The sequence below is a fragment of the Melanotaenia boesemani genome, chromosome 24 (assembly GCF_017639745.1).
Source record: "Melanotaenia boesemani isolate fMelBoe1 chromosome 24, fMelBoe1.pri, whole genome shotgun sequence".
Classification (NCBI taxonomy): domain Eukaryota; kingdom Metazoa; phylum Chordata; class Actinopteri; order Atheriniformes; family Melanotaeniidae; genus Melanotaenia; species Melanotaenia boesemani.
Window position 1 is genome coordinate 7,619,722 of NC_055705.1, and position 20,943 is coordinate 7,640,664.

The window sequence follows — 20,943 nt, forward strand, 5'->3', positions numbered from 1 at the left end:
AGGAATACATAAATAATGACAACTGAATTTTTTGTCTGCCACAACGGGTCAGTGTTTGGTTTTCAGATATTAGCATGGCTGAGGCAGAATGACCTGAATCTGAAATGGAAATCATTCATTTATGTGAAACATTTCTATTGTTATTCCATTATTAAGCAGAATAGCAGAACCAGTTATTAAACCAGCTCCCAGTTTGGCTTCAGGAAGCAGGCTCCCTCTCTACCGTTCAGATCAGACTTTAAACTTTCCTTCCTGATGGCTTGGTGACACTTATCCATCCCTTTAGTCCTGCTGCTAGAGGCCGAGGCTGCTGGGGGACGTCCCATGATGCACTTTTTTTTCTCCTCGCCCCTTCTTCTTCTTCTTTTAATGAAAAATAGAACCTGAATGATGATGATGATGATGATGATGATGATTAACATATGTGGTAATAGGGGTAGTACTGTTATTACTCAAGAATGCACAATTTATTATATATATATATATATATATATATATGATCTTATTATTATATAATTATATTATTATTATTATTATTCCATGTATGATTTGCACAATGTGAATATTTCCAGTGATTTTGTAATAACGTCTGAAATATTTCTCATGATATTATTTTGGTCCAGAAATGTTAAAATTGAAAAAACAAAGTTTGTTAAAAGAGTGAAAAAGAAGACGTTACAGAGAAATTCTGATAATGGTAAATAATGGTAACTATCATTTAAAAGAAAATTGCATTTTTTTAGATACATATATAAAGTCAGCAGTCATGCTTGTGATAGAGAATCATCATACAGGTTTAGCTTAAAGACCTGGGACCTTTCTTAGATTTAAACACGCTGGAGAGATTATGTTTTGAAGACAGAGGGACTGCTGTATGGAGGACTGAAGCTGCCAAAATAAAAAATAAATACAGAGCTAAAAACATGGCTCAATAAAAAGATTGGTGTCCCACTAGCTCAATAAAGAAATAAATAAAAAATAACATTTAAAAATTTGTTTTTCTATTTAGAAATCCATAAACATGACACAATTTATATTTCTTTTGTTATTTTCAACTGTTTTAAATTAGTTTTTTGTTAATATTCCTATTTATTTACTGTTCCACGTCCTTTTCAGTTCCATTTATGTATATATTTGGTGATTATTTTAATGAAGTTTTTTTTCCTCCTGTAATTATATGTCTGTATTTATTTCTGTATTATTTTCCTTTTATATCTTCTTATCACCAAATTTATTTCTGTATTTATATTTCCATCTAACATTTTATTTATTGATTTGTTTAAACTTTTATTTAATTCACAGTCATACACGTCCTTGTTATTTCCAATCTTGCATTTTCTTCATCTATTTGTTTTTCCAAGCATATTTATTACTATCTGTGGACCAGGACAGGAAGAAGCTAAACAGTGACTCGGAGGATGGTTCTTTGAATTTTAGTTGTGATCCTCAGTGGACATGCACAGAACATTTAAAAGAGTTTTAATCTCAACAATCCAGGCAACATTCTCTAAGCATCACAGCCAGCTTTACCAGAACCTTCAACCTGTGCACGTCTGCAGCTGGAACATCCTCTCAGTTACTGCATCCATACCAAACCAAATCAGTAACTATGTGATTTTTCAGGTAAAAGAGCAACATGCCGAAGAGCTTGTACAGTCTCCTGTTAAAAGTCAGCCATTTCTGCCAGGGTTCTATTGGCTTAAAACCTTCATTTCCCTTCTGAGGCCACATGCAGCAGAGCCAGCCAGACAAGATCAGCTGCACAGCTCTCCCTGCACTAACAGACTTTGACCTGTTCGGTGTTGATTGACCAGCAAGTAAGGATCTAGCCCCAAGACACGACTTGAAAGACCCCCTCCTTTACATAATAAGGCAGAAATGCATACAGAAATGTAAAAAGGAGACACAGAAATAAATACGATTATCAAACAAATACAGGAAGACAATGCAAGATTGGAAAAGGTGAGGATGTAAATATGACTGTGAATAAAAATGTGGCAATAAATAAAATAAAATCTTAGAAGAAAATAAAATGCAGAAATAAATAATTTTGGGGATAAAGAAATGAAAAAGGGAAAATATACAGAAATAAATATAAGCTTAAAAATAAAGAATCTAAAATCACCAAATAAATAAAACTTAAACGGTCAAAAATATGAAAGCTGATCTCCATTTGACCAGAAGTAATGTTTCATAGGTTTCTTAATGGAAAAACTGTTTTAAATTTTTTTGTATAATTTATTGGGACATCAATTTATTTATTGAGACATTTTTATTTTTCTGTATTTACATTTAATTTTGGCGGTTTCAGTCTTCCATAGAAATAGAGTATAAATGAATGTTCTACAAATCGTGTATAAATTAATAAATATAAATCGTTTATATAAATATATATTCATATTTAAAACATGTTAAACAAAAATAGAAATCAAAATTAAAATATACACATTTCAAAGTGACTTGTTTAATTCTTTCTTTTAATTATTGTTGTTTGGGTCACTTCAGCAACCCCGGGGAGTTCCGGGTTAATGGCGTGCTGAGCGGACGCGTTACTCAGAGCTCTACACGAGTCCCGACGTTAAAAGTGCAACAAAGTCAACTCCACAGAAAATTTAACTGCAAAACTTTGGTTGGGAAAATGAATCAAAGAAAGGACGCACAGGTATCTAAAAAAGCGCTGTTTAAACCTCGCATATCAGAAAGCTCCGAGCACAGCTACTCCACGCCAATGGAAGCGGCTAATGCTATTAGCAAAAGAGACAGAGAAGTCAACACGCCAACTAATACTCCTGAAAAAGCACAAGCAGGAAAGAAAGCTAAAAATATCAGCGGCGAAACCGTTCCGGACGAAGCAGTCGGGTCAATTCTTGAAGCTTTAGAGGCTTTAGGAACGCGTGTTGATAACCGTCTGGATGACATCAGCAGCCAGCTCCAGCAGCACAGCACCATGCTAGCCACGATTGCAAAGACGGTACAGATCAACTCGGAAGATATTGAAAAGTGCAAGAACAAGGTTAAAACTCTGGAGGCACAAGTAGAGATTCTTCAAAAGGAAAAGATTGAAATGAAGGAGTTTTTGACCAACCAAGAAAGATACAAACGAAGATGGTGCCTGCGCATCAAAGGCAAAAAGGAAAAAGGCAAAGAAGACATCAGGGCTGAAGTTGTGGAACTGTTAAAGAAAATTTTACCGGAGCAGGCGGAAAAGATGGAAGACGCCGTTGACGTTGTTCACCGTGTGGGGAGGCCAGCAGAAAACCTTCACAGACAAGTAATAATCCTCTTCTCCAAGCGAAGTGTAAGAGATGAAGTGTGGAAGCAAACAAAGTCTTCACGGATCTGCAAGGAAGAAGGAATTAGGTTTGCAGAAGACCTGACCCAGGAGGACTGGAGATCCAGGCAGGCGCTGTGGCCGAGGATTGAGAAGGCAAGAAAGGAGGGTAAGGCTGCTGGCTTCAGAGGACCCTTTGCCTACATTGAAGGAAAGCGTATCTCAGACTGAAATGATGGCAGTATACTTGATTTATGTAGAAGATTCGTAGTGGAGAAATTAAACACCGGTTTGTTCATGGGACTCATCTCAAAGGTTACTACTCTACCTCCTAGGACCTAAGGTATATTCTTCTGTGTGTGTGTTCTATTGTTATGGTTTATAATGCATTCAGGGTTAGATTTAAAGACTGAGATTTCTTTTTCATCGTTTAATGTGAGAGGGCTCAAAGACTCCTTAAAGCGTAAAGCTGTTTTTTTGTTTTGCAAAGGGAAAAAGGCTAACGTTTTTTTTCTTCAAGAGACACATTCTGAATCAACAGATGAGAAGTTTTGGACTCAACAATGGGGCGACAAAATAATCTTCAGTCATGGAACCAACCGTTGTGCGGGAGTAGCTATCTGTTTTTGGAGATGTCCAGGCAAGATTATAACTCAGGACACAGATAAAGATGGACACTGGGCAGCATGTGTCATGGATATTGATAACAGTTTGTTTATTGTTGTTAATGTTTATGGATACAATAACGATCAGAAAAACAAACAGCTATTACAGCAGGTCACATCAGTCATTGAGAAGCTACAACAAAATTATCCCACTCAACATGTTGCCGTTGCGGGTGATTTTAATTTAACGCCAGATGAGTGGCTGGACAGATACCCATCAAAATATTCACAGGCAACTTTAAATCCAGTTATGCGAAACTTTATGAATGAATGCAGACTTACTGATGCTTGGAGATATTTTAATCCTAACATCAGGCAGTATGCTTGGTTTAAACCGAATGGACAGGCAAGATCAAGAATTGATTATTGGTTAGTTACAGACTCCATACTTGAACACAGTACAGAGGCCAGTATCTCCTGTAGTCCTTCAAGTGATCACCATATTGTGAACCTCCGTCTAGCCACAAAAGGCTATAGGAAGAAATTTAAAGGTTATTGGAAATTTAACTCCAACTTGCTTAAAAAGGATGAATATAGTGAAAACATAAAAAAAATAATTGAAGATGTTAAAAATAATGAAAATTTACTTACAGCTATACAAAAATGGGAATTCCTCAAATTCTCGGTAAGGAAATTCTCTATTTCCTATAGTAAAAAATTACAAAAAGAGAAACAATTGGAAGAAACTAAATTAATTTCAGACTTAATCTCATACTACCACAAATCTGACTGGAATGAGGATGACAAAACAAATATCAACATCTTACAATCTAAATTGGATGAATTTTATCAAAATAAAGCACAGGGAGCCTATATACGTTCAAGGGCAAGATGGATAGAGGAGGGTGAAAAAAAAAATTCATATTTTTTCAAATTAGAAAAGCAAAGACAGGAAAAAAATGCAATTCACAATCTCATGTTCAACGGTGAGGAATGTTCAGACATAAAACAAATATCGGAAGAAGTTAAGAAATTTTACAGCACTCTCTTTACATCGTCATACTCAAAACAAGACTCAGAATCATTATTAAGAAGAATCCAAGATAAGATCCCCACCATTAATGAGACATTTAGAAATATTTGTGAAGAAGATTTCCGAATAGATGAATTTGACTGTGTTATAAAAAATATAGCATCAGACAAAGCCCCTGGATCAGATGGCATAACAGCTAACTTTTATAAATTTTTTTGGGCAGACATAAAAATGTTGTTGTTTGAGGCAATTATGGAAAGTATTAAGCAAAAAGAACTAATGACAACAATGAAGCAGGGAGTCATCACTTTAATACCTAAACGAGGAAAAGGTAAGAGATACCTTAATAATCTAAGACCAATTACACTTTTAAATACAGATTATAAAATATTCACTAAAGTTCTAGCCGCTAGATTAAAAGAAGGTCTATCAGATATTATTAGTTCTACTCAATCTGGTTTTCTTAAAGGTAGATCTATTCATAATAATATTCGTTTAGTTTTAGATCTAATTGAATATGCCCACTTAATTGATGATGATGGCTTTATCTTATTTCTGGATTTTCAGAAAGCCTTCGATTCGATGGAACATGCCTTTATTTTTGAAACGCTTAAACATTTAGGCTTTGGTGGGAAGTTTTTGGATGTCATCAAAATGTTGTATACAGATATTAACAGTTGCGTCTCTTTAAGCGAAGGGACATGTCCAAGATTTCCCATTAAAAGAGGTATTAGGCAAGGCTGTAGTGTGTCACCACTCCTGTTCATCACGGTTACAGAGCTCTTAGCTATCCTCATAAGCAGCTCTAGTATTCAAGGTCTTCAAATTATGAACCAAAATATCATCATAAGTCAGCTTGCAGATGACACCACCATTTTTTTAAAAAACAAAGACCAGATCCCACTAGCCATTCAAACAGTGGAAATGTTCTCCAAAGCCTCGGGCCTAAAACTAAACTTGGAAAAATGTGAATTGATGAGCCTCCATAGTTGCCCTCAGTCATCGCTAAATAACATATCAGTCAAACTGGAGGTTCGATACCTGGGTATTTGGGTAACAAAAAATGAAGGCATTAGTGTCAAACTAAATATTGAAAATAATCTAAATAAATGTAAACTGATATTAAACAACTGGTCACAGAGGGACCTAACTATCTTTGGCAGGACCCTTCTTACCAAAATGGAGACTTTATCTAGAATTATCTACCCTGCATACTCCTTAGCTATTCCCCCCAAAATTATTAAAGAAATCAATAAATTAAATTTTAACTTTATTTGGAGAAACAGACATCATTACATAAAAAAAGGAAATGTTGTTAAAAGTTATGAAGATGGAGGAATCAAAGCAATAGACTTTGAAATTATGAATGGTGTGTTAAAACTTAAATGGCTACAATCCTTTATTAGAAATAAGCAGGAGATCTGGTTTGCTGTTCCATCCCTAGTATTTAGTAAAGTTGGAGGTGTTGAATTCCTGTTAAGATGCGATTTTGATATTCCTAAGTTGCCTATAAAATTATCTGCCTTTTACCAACAGGTCTTGTTAAACTGGAAATTAGCATACAAACACAACTTTAGTCCCCACAATGTGCCATTTTGGAATAACAGAGTTGTTCTACACAGAAGAAAGTCCATGTTTATGGAAATCTGGATGGAGAAGCAAATTTGGTCAATAGGTCATTTATTGGATGAGAGCGGTAATATTTATACTTATGAAGATTTTATCAATAAATACAATCTAACATGTACAAAAAGTGAATATGTCAAAATACTTAATATAATTCCGAATGCATTTATCCAGCTCGTTAAAAATAATTATGAATCCAAACCAGTAATTAAATTACAGAGCATCAATATTGATGGATTGGATCTACTACACAAAAACTGTAACAATAGCTACCTAAGACAACATTTAACAAAACAAATGTATCCTGAGAGAGTAAAAAGGAAATTTATGGAGACCTTCGGGAAAAAAGATCATTCAAAACTAATGTCAAAATTTCTAAGGTTTGTTCTCCCACCGAAACACAAAGAAGTACACTTCAAAACCTTACATGATATCTATCCGTCTAATGATTTCATAAGGCATAGATTTAAAATTGATGGTAACAACTGTTACATATGCAATGAACTTGAAACAACAGACCACTTATTTTTCTCCTGCCCATCTGTTAAAACACTGTGGGATTCTCTGTATAACCTCCTGACCTCTAAATCCATAAACATAGACCCCTTCTCCGCCCAAACTATCTTATTTGGATAAATATCCAAAAATAAAACTCATGAATATATTACTAACAACCTTATTATTATGTTAAAATTTTATATACATAAATGCAGATTTGGCAAATCTAAGCCTATATGGTCTATATTTACACAGGAACTACAACTGTTTATTATCTCCTTGGAAAAGATTAAAAGACCACATGCTAGAGATCTTTACTGTCACTTGTCGAAATTAATATAGCCCTCTCTGTATAATTTAAGTAAAATGATATATATTTTCGTTTATGCCCTCTTTTTTCTTTCTCTTTCTTTGTGGTTTCTTTTTTGGTTATCTTGTGTTAAATTCTTGTGATCTATTCTTCTTTTTTGTTATACCTGCTTATGGACATGGTTCTTGTATGCAATGGCATATACTGTTATATAATAGCAATTGGAATACTGTGAAATTTAGACCCATTGCACTTGTGTATAATTTGTAAAATATATATATACTTATATGTATATATAACTTCTGTTTTTTATAGCCAGGAGGTATGATTTTGTTTACAATCATTATGTTCATCTGCTTTATTGTCTTGAGTATGTCACGTATCGTGTATAATTCTCAATAAAAAAAAAAAAAACTTCAGCAACCCGGAAACGCTATACCTGACGTCACTTCCTGTTTCCTCTGCCTTATGCTAACTGCCCCTGTGAAAACCGTGGTTCTGCTGCCCGTAGAGGAGCTTGATCCGCCCGAATTCCGGACAACGTTTAGAAGCTCAGGGTGGTGTTTAGAGACGGAGAGGCAGAGCAGACGGGGGTCGGGTCAGCTGTTTTCCTGTCCACCTGTTAGCAGCAGCTGTTAGCAGCTTAGAGCAGCTTTACCGCTCTTAGGTCTGCCGGCTGTTTGGACGGAACCACAGAGCTTTTTAACCCAGCTTAGCATGAAATAACTCCTCCACCTTTTGTCGGTGAGTACCGTCAGAACCCTGCAGAACTCGTCCTCAGACCCGCAGCTGAAGGTGGTCTCTGTTTATGTGGATGTTTATTTCAGTAAACGGTAGTTGGAGATGCAGCAGGCGGTGACCGGCGGGGAGGAGGCGGCCACGGTGGATGTCCAGTTCACCGACCTGCCGAACGCGCTGATCGCCTGTAAAGTCCCGGAGGATCTGTTCGACGACGGTGGCCTGAAGGTAACTGAAACTCCCTAAACCTGTCTCGTCTTTGGATGTTTGTAAGCTCTGAAGGTGATGACTTCTTCTGATTCTGATCTGAACGTGCATGAGTTTAGTTTGTGTCGGTGGGTCTGACCCTAACCTGCTTCACCACAGCCAACTTCAGATGGTACAGAGTGAGGTGTTTAATACAGGTTGCACACATTCGGACTGTTAACCAGAAATATTTTGCTGAGACACTATTTTATTTCCTTGTAGGTTGTTTTTTTCTTCTGCTTCCTGCTGAGGAGCAGCACTGAAGCAGACCGTGAAGTACAGCTCATGTATTTATTGCCAGGCCTGTGGGTCATGGGACTGCAGTCTTTCTGAAGCGTGAGCTGCTGTAAAAAGTCATTAGACTCTGTGTCTGGTTTGGAAAATCAATCAAGATGCAGACACAGAGCAGAGTTTATATTATGAGGGTCCAGTATGTTTACTCTTTGTGATCATGTGTTTTACTGCAGCCTGTCACAGAAATTAAGAGGTGAAAGGCTTGGACATGTCGCAACAGAGACAAACGGTGTGATCAATTCATCTGACTTTGGGTTGTGAGAGGACGCCAGGAAAGAACCCATACATAAGTGGGAAGATCAAGCAATCTCCAAAAGCTCTTGTTTGAACCCCTCTTAAGGCGAATTTGGTCACGCGGCGTCTGCGTAACCACCGTAGGCTCAGCGTAGCTCTGCAGAGGCTCGACGTGCACCTCTTCCAGACCTGACGTGCACCCCTGCTACGCAGACGCAGACAGTTACGCTGCAGTACTCCCTTGTGATTGGTCAGTTTGGGATCATGTGTTGCCAGATATCTGGATCTTCTCAATAAATTTGTGGTGCAAAAAATACAAAACTGAGGGGCCGTCCCCACAGAGCCGAATTGTAGTAAAACCACATAAGAACTTTAGGGATTAGCCTCATGTCTGAAACCAGGTACCAAGGTGGATAGGTTTGAAACCTCTACCGTCTGCGTAGCTGCAGAACTGAAGAATATGACGTCAATGTGACGAACACGCACCGATTCCCAACCCACGCCTTCAAATGTTCTTTTTGCCTCACAATGAATCTTCAGCCATCTTCTTCTTTTCTTCCAAGCAAATTTCCTGCAACACCCAGCAATCCTTTATCTGTGCACGCACCACGTCTTGTTCTAGCTTTGGAGTGTTACTCTAGCGCCCCCCACAGCCTTTTAGTATGTACTACAGCAGCTCTGTGGGGACGGTGAAGTCTTTCTCTTGAACCGTGCCATGTGGACATAGCCTAATAAAACCTTTAACCACTAGTTATTGTATTTAGTTTCCCAAGTGTCCTTTTCTTCACAGTACTTGTAGCAAGTAAACAACAGAATAAACTGAAATTTTATGAAACTAAATTAATTTAAAAGCAGTTAAAATGATTAACTTTCTAAATGTTTTTGTCTACATTAAAGAACAATAGTATCTGACTGTGAGCAAGGGCATAATCAGCCAGTAGCAGTTCGTTTTCAGGCTGGTTATGGAGCAGAAGGTCTTCTGCAGCTCGAGGTTGAGCCTCTTGTGAACCCTTCTGGACGGGGGCGGGGCCTGCAGTAGCGTCCGCGAGTCATTGAGAAGCGTAAACAATGAATGTTTTCACGTCGGTTCCAAAGTCTCCGATAACGCCAGAAAAAGTCGCTAAATTTGTCACTTTTTTAAAAAAAAAAGTGCCACTACAGAGTTCTAAAAATTTGCTAATTATAGTGACAAGTTGGCAACAGCGTAAACAATGGGTCCTTCAGGGAGAAGCTGCCCGCTGCAATGCCTGTTTAAAATGAGTAGAGATGGCTGTTTTTTCCATGAACCAGCAAACGACAAAGTGGTTGATAGCCATGGTAATTAATATCTAACTAGATACTAAATTTTAGAATCGATTAGTATCTGACAATCAATTTCTTAGATAGTAACCGATCCTGAATATGTTTCATGAACATGAACAGATAGATGAACCAGAAACATTCTTCTAAATCTTTCCAACCATCCTGAAGAAACACAAAACAAGCAAGTTTCAATGCAAATGGAAAATGTGTTTGTTTTGACTTTCAGTTTTCCCTGAATGCACCAGAATCCACCTAAAAGTACAAGAAGAGGATTTATCCTGATGTTTGTGGTTGGAGGAATAGAAGCAGTCGGTACAGAGAAGACAAATATCTGTTTTAAATTCCTGGAAGCTCACAGACAACAAACAAGATAAAGACGCAGTTACGGAAGAGTTCAGAGGTCATTATGGCATCTATAGTCTGATTTATTGAATCCGGTTTCTGAGGGTGGGTTGGTCACATGATGCATTCTGTTAAAGAGAGAAAATTAACCAGCTGCTCCTAGATGTTCCAAGATCCAGACCAAACGGTGGAGGTGATGGAGCCTTATCATGACACAGCAGCGTCTCCACACATGCAACAGTTTAGGCTTTTTATCATTTCATATCATTTCTTCCACATGGAACTGGCATTTTGGGAACCTGAAAACCCAAAGTTTTATAACTGGGTCCCAAAGTAAATGCTACGGTTTCGGTTTTGTGTTTGCACCCCATACAGATTGTTTCCTGAACCAATGATGCCATAATCCCTCCTCTCCCTTAACCCAAATGCACAAACACCGCAGACAAAAAAAAAAAAAAAAAACTTACACAAGTTTATTTGAATGAATAAATTAACTTTAAAACATAATAATAATAAAAAGAAAAAAAAATATAATCATTAAATCATAATATGAAGAAGTTTGAAAAAGGATTCAGAAGAAGTTTATACTTTTTTGGGAATTCTACACAATTCTACACTTTTTCTACACACATCATCAATATATCTGTGTACATAATGTCCATACTACATAATTATCCATCCTAATATATTTACAACCTAAATATCCACATCAATAAACAAATCTGTCTACATATAAGTATATAAAACATGCAAACATTACCTGAATATCCACATATTGTTCACATTTGAATGCTCCATGTCTAGTTCTCTGTAGTTGGTGTATATCTGTGGCATGTACAGCGCCCCTACAGGCCTGGCAGATGTACTGCAACATTTTCAGTGGTTTTATGTGGACAAACATTTGTCTGTCACTCTATCTTTTAAAACTAAAATCAGTCCCGTCTCTGTGTGGATGTAGCCTGAAACTTGAGGAGGAGCATAGTTTAGTTTTTATTGTGCAAGCACAGTTTTTATTTGATATCTTTACGTTTATTTGAACTTAATTTTACTTTTTATTTAGACTGTGTTTTAAGTGTTTTTATTCACATTCAGCTTGTGCAAAACTTTTCTCAACCGTGCTTTTAAATGAAATCTGACATGCAGACTCACTTCCCTACAAGTATTATTAGGTCAGGTCCAGTTCTTTAAGTTTTAGGTGTTTCCCAGCTTAGTTTAGACTGGAAAGTTCTGCCAAATTAAATTTGACTGCATGCTAAGACATATTTACATGTCAGTTCTCAGGAAAAACATCACTCCAGTTACTAGAACAGCTGTGGAAGTTTCACTTCAGAACCCGAGAGGGAAAAAATCACAGCAGCTGACTTACCGCTGTGTGTGTTCGTGTGTGTGTTGTTTGGCCGTCTGTCTTGTGAGCAAATGGAAAAATATGGGAAGATGAACCAAAAACATGAGGATGGAAAAAGTTCTAGGCTGGTTAATGCTCATGTGTCCCTGCAGGTTGAACACACACAGCAATGTTTAACATCAACAACCAGCACGCAACATGAGAGTCACCTCAACATAACACTTTATTTTCCACATGCATACATTTTCCATCAACACACACACACACAGGACAAAGTTCATCTCAGTGTATGTTCACATGTGCACTCAGCTGCTCACCTGTTTGTGGAGGTGTTAGTCAGACAGTTTATGATGGGCTCATTCCCAACTGTTCTCTAACCGAACGGCGTCTTTTCACAGCTCGGGTTTGGGTTAAAGCCCACCTCACAGTCGGGAACAAAACTGGAACAGAACCGGGAGTCCAGTCAGGACTGTGTGGATGTTTTCAAATATCAGAGTGTCTGGGAAACCATATCTCTCTGAGATGTGATCACTGGAAGTCAGGCGATCAGGACCTTTGGAGAAATTGATATCCAGGAAACTTTTGAGCAGATCCATGACGGTGATCACATGACCTGAACTGTATGAAAGGATTTACAGCTCTGACATGTTTACTCTTCCACTGATTAATCAGATCAGAAACCCTTTTATCTGATCAAATAATAATCCAGTGACTAAACACTCAGGTCTGTAAGCATGAAGCACTGCTTTGTTTTTAAATTTAAATGTTGAACTTTAGTCAATCAGCTTTATTGTCAATTCTGCAGCACATACAGGACAACCAGAAGATTAAAATCACGGTTCCCTTGAATCTCTGTGCATGAATACAAGAATGTAAGCCAATAAACAAACCAAGTACTGTCACCGAGCAAATAAAACAGGATAATAAATAAACAGGACAAATAACAGTCAGTAAATTATATGTTTATGGTTCTAGTGAACAAAGCAGACTGGGTTAACTCATGGTCTGGTTAAGTGATTAAAGTGGCTGTGTGCTTGTTCCTGATGGTGTAAAAAGTTCAGGTGTTGCTTGGGGGGGGGCGTCATAGTCCGGGGTGTGTGATAGGGGGGCAGAGCAGGGAGAGAGTTCAGCATCCAGACAGCCTGTTGGACGAAACTGTCCCTCAGTTGGCTGGTCCTGGTCCTGGTCTGCAGGCTCTGCAGTCTCCTTCCTGATGGCAGCAGGCTGAAGAAGTCGTGTGACGGGTGGGTGGGGTCTCTCTCGATGCAGAGGGTTTTATGGGTGAGTCGTAGAGGGAAGGATGGAGCGGGAGATCGACAGGCGGGTCGGTGCGGCGTCTTCAGTGATGTGGACTCTGCATCGGTCTGTCGTGGTGAAGAGGGAGCTGAGCCAAAAGGCAAAGCTCTCGATTTACCGGTTGATCTACATTCCTACCCTCACCTATGGTCACGAGCTGTGGGTAGTGGCCGAAGAACAAGATCGCAAATACAAGCAGCCAAAATGAGTTTTCTCCGCAGGGTGGCCGGGCTCTCCCTTAGAGATAGGGTGAGAAGCTCTGTGATCCGGGAGGGGCTCAGAGTAGAGTCGCTGCTCCTCCACATTGAGAGGAGCCAGATGAGGTGGCTCGGGCATCTGGTCAGGATGCCTCCTGGACGCCTCCCTCGTGAGGTGTTCCGAGGACATGCCACCAGAAGGAGGCCCCAGGGAAGACCTAGGACATGCTGGACGGACTGCATCTCTCGGCTGGCCTGGGAACGCCTCGGAATCCCTCCGGATGAGCTGGTGAATGTGGCCAGGGAGAGGGAAGTCTGGGTAGTTGCCCCCGCGACCCGACTTCGGATAAGCGGAAGAAAATGGATGGATGGATGAATTTCTGTAAAGTAATATTTTTCTTCTCAAGTACGAAATTTATTAAAACATTTGAAACGTTTGAGTTTTTAACAGATGTCATCAATCACACTGCAGTTTAATCCAAGGTTTTCTTTTGTCCTTGACTATCTAAAAAATGATTGTTCAAAACCCACAAGAACATGCTTCCTGTTCGATGTGCCTGAGCTTCCTGTTAAACCCACAAGAACATGCTTCCTGTTCGATGTGCCTGAGCTTCCTGTTTAAAACATCAGAGGAAACGTTTTACCAGAGGAACCGCTTCCTGTTCGAGATCTCTGAAGAAGCTCTTCCTGTTCACACACACTGTGATGAACCTGGACGAGTTGCTGAAACATCAAACTGGTTTTTCTTTAAATGAAATTGTGAAGGGAAAACATATTTTCCTCGCTGACCTTCTTCTAGACACACAATCAGATCGTACATGCATGGCCTAATGGTGTTTTTCCAGCTGCACACACACAGAGACACGCCTCCCTCCACTTGCAGCACTCTGCTATTAATACCTCATAAAGCATGTTATCAAAGAGCATAGTTTCCATCAGCACCTCCTCCCTCCTCCTGCTTCTTATCCCTACGTGTCCATCCTGAATTCTTCCAACCTCTCCTGTCTTTCCACTCCTCCTTTTGTTCCCTCTGTTTTGCTCATGTCAGGTGATACATCTGCACCGGGAAGAGAGTCTCATATTTTCCTTCAACAGTTTCTGTTTAAATGCAGCTCAGATCAACGTCAGTCGGCTTTCTGCTGGTGATGTCATTATTTTCCACACAAACACACACATTGTTTCTGTGTGGTTAGTCAGCGGTAGTCGGTATGTGTCAGGAGGAGGAGAACCGGTCGTCCCTCCTCCTGCGCTGATTGGTCTGCAGTGGAAGAACAGATGAATGGGAGCAGGAAGAGCTGAGGGGAGGAGGGGATTGTGGGTAGTGCGTCATCGGCTGGCAGGAGCTCATTTAAGTGGCTGTTGTGCAGGACGAGAGACACAGACAGAGAGAGAGAGAGAGAGAGCTTAGAGGCAGTTGAATGACATTTCCAGCTCTCCACACCCAAATCTCTGGAAAATTCCTCTGGTTTGTGCAGCCAAAGCGACGTAAAGATTCTGGACTGAAGGCTCAAACCGGAGGAGAACGTTCTGGATCTTAGGATCTGTAACCTTGAAATGTGGGTCAGGACTCTCATCCTGAGGACAGAGGAAGACCTGCTGCTGCTCTGAGATCCAGGATATATACCAGACCCTTTCTGCTACTTCTGCCTGTCTGTCACCCTGGGGAAGGCAACGCTCCTCCGACCCCCCCGATTCCCCCCTTCCTCTTCACCCCCGTCGTCCTTCGCAAAGTCGAAGCCGGTCTCGGCGCCCCAACGGGTCCTCACCTCTCCTCTTAGGTGGAAAAGGTTCCAACTTCCGGGACTGCCCATCATGCACATCAAAACCACCAAATGTAACCGCTTCTGCCTGGTTGCCTCGGTGACCAACCAGGAAGTGTTCACTCGACCTGAGGCGCAGGTAAGACAGCGGTCTCTCTGTGGCTCCACCCACATCCTCTTCAGGTGTGTTGCTGTACTTGACTCTTGGAGCTCACCTTCATCTTCAGTTGTCAGGTCCATACCTCAGTGATTCCCAACCCTGGTCCTCAAGGCACACTATCCTGCAGATCTTAGATGTCTCCCTGCTATGACACACCTGATTCAAATCCATGGCTCATTAGCAGACTTATACAGAACTTGTAAGAGATCCATTTAATGTGAATCAGGTGTGTTGCAGCAGGGAGACATCTAAGACCTGCAGGATAGTGTGCCTTGAGGACCAGGGTTGGGAATCACTGCATCACCTGACTTGTGGCAGAACCTTCGACCAACTTCCTGTAAAAAAAAAAAAAAAAAAAAAATTGTAGAAAAATGATCAGCCAGGAGAGATCAGCCCTTAGACAGGAAGTAACCTCTGCTGACATCATCATCATGGAGGAAAGTCATCAGTTAGTCCTGATGTGTTCACACTGACCCAACAAGCATCACAGCATACTGTGTGTGTGTGTGTGTGTGTGTGTGTGTGTGTGTGTGTGTGCACAGATTAAAGGACATACAGTATCTATGACCCTGTAACAGAGCTTGCGTTCAGAGTACGATCAGCCCGTCTTACTCACAGTTATCAGAACTGAAAGAAGAGCTGAAGGAAAGAGATTCAGAGAAAGAGGAGGAAACTGCGGAATTTGTGTCATCCTTTTCCATCTTCATCAATAATAAGAAAAAAGCTTTGAGGAAAGGAAATTTTACAAGTGCTTCACAGGCTTCCTCTGGACATTGAAAGTAGGGCAGCTCGATAACGGCAAAGATTATAATCACAATTATTTTGATTGAAATTGAGATCTCTATTATTTAACACATTATTTAACACTTTAATAATGTAAATTCTATCTGTCTGTCCGTCTGTCGATCTAGAGAGAGAGACAGCCAGTGTGAGATTTGAAGTTTTGTCTGTAGTAAAACCAAGCGGCAACCTTTGCCAGTAAAATGTGAAGCCTATGTGGAAAGTGCAAAAAAATTGCAGTTCCTCCCTCATCCACTAGGGGCTGGCTCCAAAAAAGAGCAAATCCCCATACACTCCCATGTTAAAAAGGCCAACTTCACAGCAAAAATAAACATGTTTAACAAACCAGAAAACCATTTTAGGATTAATTAGTCTAGTTTACCTTCATGACAGCTGTGAGGGGGGTGAATTTTTTTTATAACTGATCCTTTTTGATGTTTTTTTAATCTTGAAATCCGGCATAATTAGGGGCATGTTCTTTTGATTGGCTGGTATCCAATAGCCGCGGCAAGAAGAAAGAGTGCAGCACAACCGCGGTTTTTAGCCGGCTAACAGCACGCCTCAGCTTTAGCCCGCCTACCTCCGTTAGCTGGTTAGCTACCATTGCTCGAGGTTAGCTTGATTAGCTCTTAGCTACAGGCAGCTCGGAGTTTGATGGTTGTCAATCATCCACCCCCACCTTCACAATCCACCTCTGAGCTCCACCTCTTTGCCCATTTTTGGATCTTCCATGATTGACGACCCCCGTGACGCTGCCAAGATGGCAACGGTGGGAGCCGCCCAGTGAGCTTCAGTTTAGCTCTTCAGAAACCTACGGGTGATGTCACGGAGGCTCCGTCCATCTTTTATATACAGTCTATGGGTAATACAGACTAGTTTTTTTCCACTCAGGTCTCATATAGCTATTGTTTGTCTCAGACCAGCAGCTATGTTCTGCCCGGTGGGATCTGGAAAAAAGTAGTCTGGAGACATTTCGTCATGTTGGAGACATTTTTCATGTTGAAATTTGCGTCAATGAAATTTGGCATGACATTTATATACGGCTCTATGGTGCAGCTTGACCACAGGTCCGTAGTGGTGGCGAAACATTGGACTGTAGCCACGACCTTCACAACAGCCTCACGACCCTCATCATACAGGGCAGGGAGAGACATGCGGCTAAAATGGTAACGAGATAGCAGTGATACCGTTTGTCCAAAGTGTTGAGTTTCTTAAATTCCACATTGGTCACTGTGTTAATTGAGCACTGGTCTTTGGTGAGAAAAAAAAAGATTATGTTTGTTTATAATGTTTGTTATCTCTTTGTCTCTCTGGGAGCTGGTAGATTATTTAGTCGCGACTCTTCGGTCTAACTTGAGAGGTGTTTGCAACTCGCGTTGATTAAATCCAAAGTGGTCAGGACTGTGGGAGGAGTCTGCAGCATGCCAATGGAGCTCGATTTGCTACTGAAAACAGCACAAGAGTAACTGCAAAGGAACAAAAAAAATCAGATCATTTAATTTTTATGATTGTTGAAAACCCAGGAAAAGCTTGTCCATTTCAGACATCACTGCCCTTGTACTCCATGTCCCTTACATTGGTATTGTTGTTTGGTAATACGTCCACAAGAGGGCAGTTCAGAGTTCACCTCAAGAGTGCTGACATCAGTTTCAGATAACAGTAAACATAGCAACAATGGAGGAGATCATGATAATGTACATTCTCAGAAAGAGACATTATATAAGACCACCACTTCATTAGACGGTGGTGGTCTATTTGGTTATTAAATATGACAGCCTCTGCTTTGTTCATTTTGATGGTCGCACATTAGCTATACTGCTCAATGCTGCGCCCATGGTTTGCAGTGGTATTGCTCCATTTGCTGCATCAGGCTACACATCTGCAAGAGATCTGTAAATGGACCAAATTTTGCATGTGTAGGACAAAGAAGACGGATGAAAGTCTTTAGTATAGAGCATAAATTTTCTTAAAAGGGAAATCGGGGCCAGTAAACACAGCTCTGCTGGGGACAGTATTAGTGCTTTTAAACAGACACAGATCTGGCTCCGGGTCCATTATCGAGTCTGAGAACCTTAGTGCTTTCTGGGGAACTGCCCTATGTTCACACCAGTTTAATCAGAACCAAAGTGGGCAAACTTTACTTTGTGGAAGTAAAACAAACATCTTGGGTCCTGGTCCTGATTGTTGATGATTAAGTCGTCAGGCTCCATTATAACTGACAGTTTCCCAAAATCAACAATATATTCAGACTGAGTGAATTTCAAAAGATGTTATGATGTCAACACAAGCTTACATAAATCTAGCCTACCAAATTTTAAATCAGTTGCCTAGCAGCATAAAAGCACACTGGCATTTACGTTTGTTTCCAGTGTTTGATCGACCTAAACGAGCCAGTCTGAACTTTATTTTTAGCCTACCGTGGACAAGTCTTTTTACTGTCATTGTATTCCTTCCCCACTTTCTGAAGCTTATTGAGTATTCTTCAGGCTTTTGCCAGTCTGGGTGGAGTCCCTTTTATACCAAGACCAGTTAGGTCTATAGCAGGGCCACTTAGTTCGGTCCTACGAAGGCCGCAATCCAGCAGGATTTCAATGTATCCCTGCTTCAACACACCTGACTCAAATTAACGAGACATTGTGTAGAACTTGATTGGCTGTTAGGTCCATTTAATTTCATTCAGGTGTGTTGAAGCAGGGATACATGGAAAACTTACTGGATTGCAGCCCTCGAAGGACCGAATTGAGTAGCCCTGGTCTATAGGTCCAAGAAATGGGATGCAAGATTCTACAGTCGTTTTACTTAGTCTATTTAATAGACTAAGTTCAGCAGCCCTATTGAAATATGAAACTAAAACAAGACGCCACTGAAACTTGTGTGCTGAATGCTGAAAGCGAATATTCCCATTGTGTCCTGCAGGCTAGCTTTGAGTCCTTGTTCCGGTCCTTCGACCCAGAGGTCCAGTTCCAGTACTTCAGGTCTTTCCGGCGAGTCAGAATCAGCTTCAGTGACGCTCTGGCTGCAGCTGAAGCTCGACTCAGACTGCACAAAACGGACTTCAACGGCAAAGAGATGAGACTCTACTTTGCTCAGGTAACCACAAGTTTCATGGTGGATGTTAATCTCATGGAGAACAGTCAGTTAGTAGATCACACATCAATATATCATTGATTAGTGGATCACAGATATGTAGTGGATCACATATGTAGATCTTTAATTAGGAGATCACAGATCTGCAGATGATAGATTAGCAAGAACCTGATCACTGATCAGTAGATCAACCTTCCCTGAGCTTCCTCCCAGTGACAGACCATCGTGGCCAGCATTTTTAATTTATTATTGAATAATTTCACTAATTATTAATAAATATTTGTTTAAAACCTTTTGTTTCCAGGATGAAGCTGCTTTAATTAGAACTTTGGTGCTATATCCTTCAGTGATCAACACTCAGTTATACCTCTTTTTCTTCTTCATCTCCACCTTCCTCCTCCCCCTCCTCTTCCTCTTCTGTCCTGCAGTCTGTCCACATTGGCAGTCCTCGCCTGGAGCCCCCCAAGCCTGAGAAGCAGTTCCTGATCTCCCCTCCTGCGTCTCCTCCAGTTGGCTGGGAGCAGTCCCAGGACGCCACCCCAGTTATAAACTACGACCTGCTGTGTGCCATCTCCAAACTGGGACCAGGTGTGTATCCCACCAGATCAGTAGTCACTGTCAGGAAGACCATTAGGAGTTCAGCTTCTTCATTATGGGACTGTGGACCAGATGTTCTGTGAATGTGTGTTCTGACCCTTAGTCATGTGTCTCCTAGGAGATAAGTATGAGCTCCAAACAGCCACGCCCACCACCCCCAGCGTGGTTGTCCATGTGTGTGAGGATGAGCGTGGCAACAGCTCAGCTCCTGACGACAGCGACCAGGATGACAAGCCTCGCACCCCACGGCCAAAGATAATCCAGACTCGTCGCCCCGACTACGCCCCCGGGGGGGTGGAGCAGTGAAGAAGAGGAGGCAGAGCTTCGGCCTTAACATTTATTCGTGGAGGAGTTCGGAGAGCTCCCAGGTGGTTTTTGGACTTTTGAGGAGGCGCCTGAAGACACGGCAGCATCTCATAGGCAGTTTAAAAAAATCTTTTAAAAAAGAAAAAAACAAAAGAACAGATGGCGTTCAGGTGCTGCCTTCACTGCCATGGGAAAGGCAGGACACGGAAGCTTCCTGGTGTGGTGTTTAGACGTGTTTGAACTGAAGGAAACATGAACTCTGTAAATGTTTGGGATCAGATTCTGGTTCTGTTACTGATTTTGGAGGATAAAGTGAAAGAAACATGAACTCAGATTCTGCAGGATTTTTCAGTTCTGGTGATATCTGGTGGAAAAAGTTAAAACATTTGATAATAGAAATGCTCAAACAGACAGAAGCTTTCAGCTGACTGAGCTGTTGCTTTCGTCCCACAACACCTGAATGTTGCACGGCTCTGCAGTTCTGTTTGCTTCATCTCCTCAGAACGTAATCAGAGGTCAGAACCTGTGGGATCTGAATGTAAACACATGGTGGCTCAGTGTGGACCATCAAAAAGAAGGCTCTGGGTGTTCAGCAGCTTTCAAAAATGTATTTAGAAGAAATGCTCTTGCTGTCATTAACTACCTTTAATAAACATGATCCTCTACATCTTTTTCCGTGTATTTGTTGACGATCAATTGGACTGATCACCAGGTCGGACCTGAAGAAGCTCAGTTGTGTTCAGGAGTTCCTCCCAGCTTTTAGTAATCATACTGATTTACTGAGAGCATCCTGATAATTTTATTCATATATCAATAAGGTGGAAGCACAGAATAATATTTGATGATAATACACATTGAAACCAAACTTGAATAAAGTTTCATACAGTTCTTTGAAGGATTAAACAACTAAAGATAG

At 40.6% G+C, this 20,943-nt stretch overlaps 1 protein-coding gene across 2 annotated transcripts; it reads left to right on the top strand.

Annotated features, from left to right (window-relative positions):
* Positions 1-7,789: 7,789 nt before the first annotated feature.
* LOC121635603 (calcipressin-1-like) lies at positions 7,790-20,692 on the top strand. 2 transcript variants are annotated; one of them, XM_041978876.1, is made up of 5 exons: positions 7,790-8,087; positions 8,171-8,309; positions 18,954-19,127; positions 19,553-19,712; positions 19,840-20,692. In XM_041978876.1, exons 2-5 carry the CDS (start codon positions 8,187-8,189, stop codon positions 20,025-20,027), a joined length of 645 nt encoding a protein of 214 aa, XP_041834810.1. In that variant the 5' UTR covers positions 7,790-8,087; positions 8,171-8,186; the 3' UTR covers positions 20,028-20,692. The 2 variants fall into 2 exon arrangements, with proteins under 2 accessions (XP_041834810.1, XP_041834811.1); XM_041978877.1 differs by lacking the exons at positions 7,790-8,087; positions 8,171-8,309 and adding an exon at positions 14,684-15,236.
* The last annotated feature ends 251 nt before the right edge of the window (positions 20,693-20,943 follow it).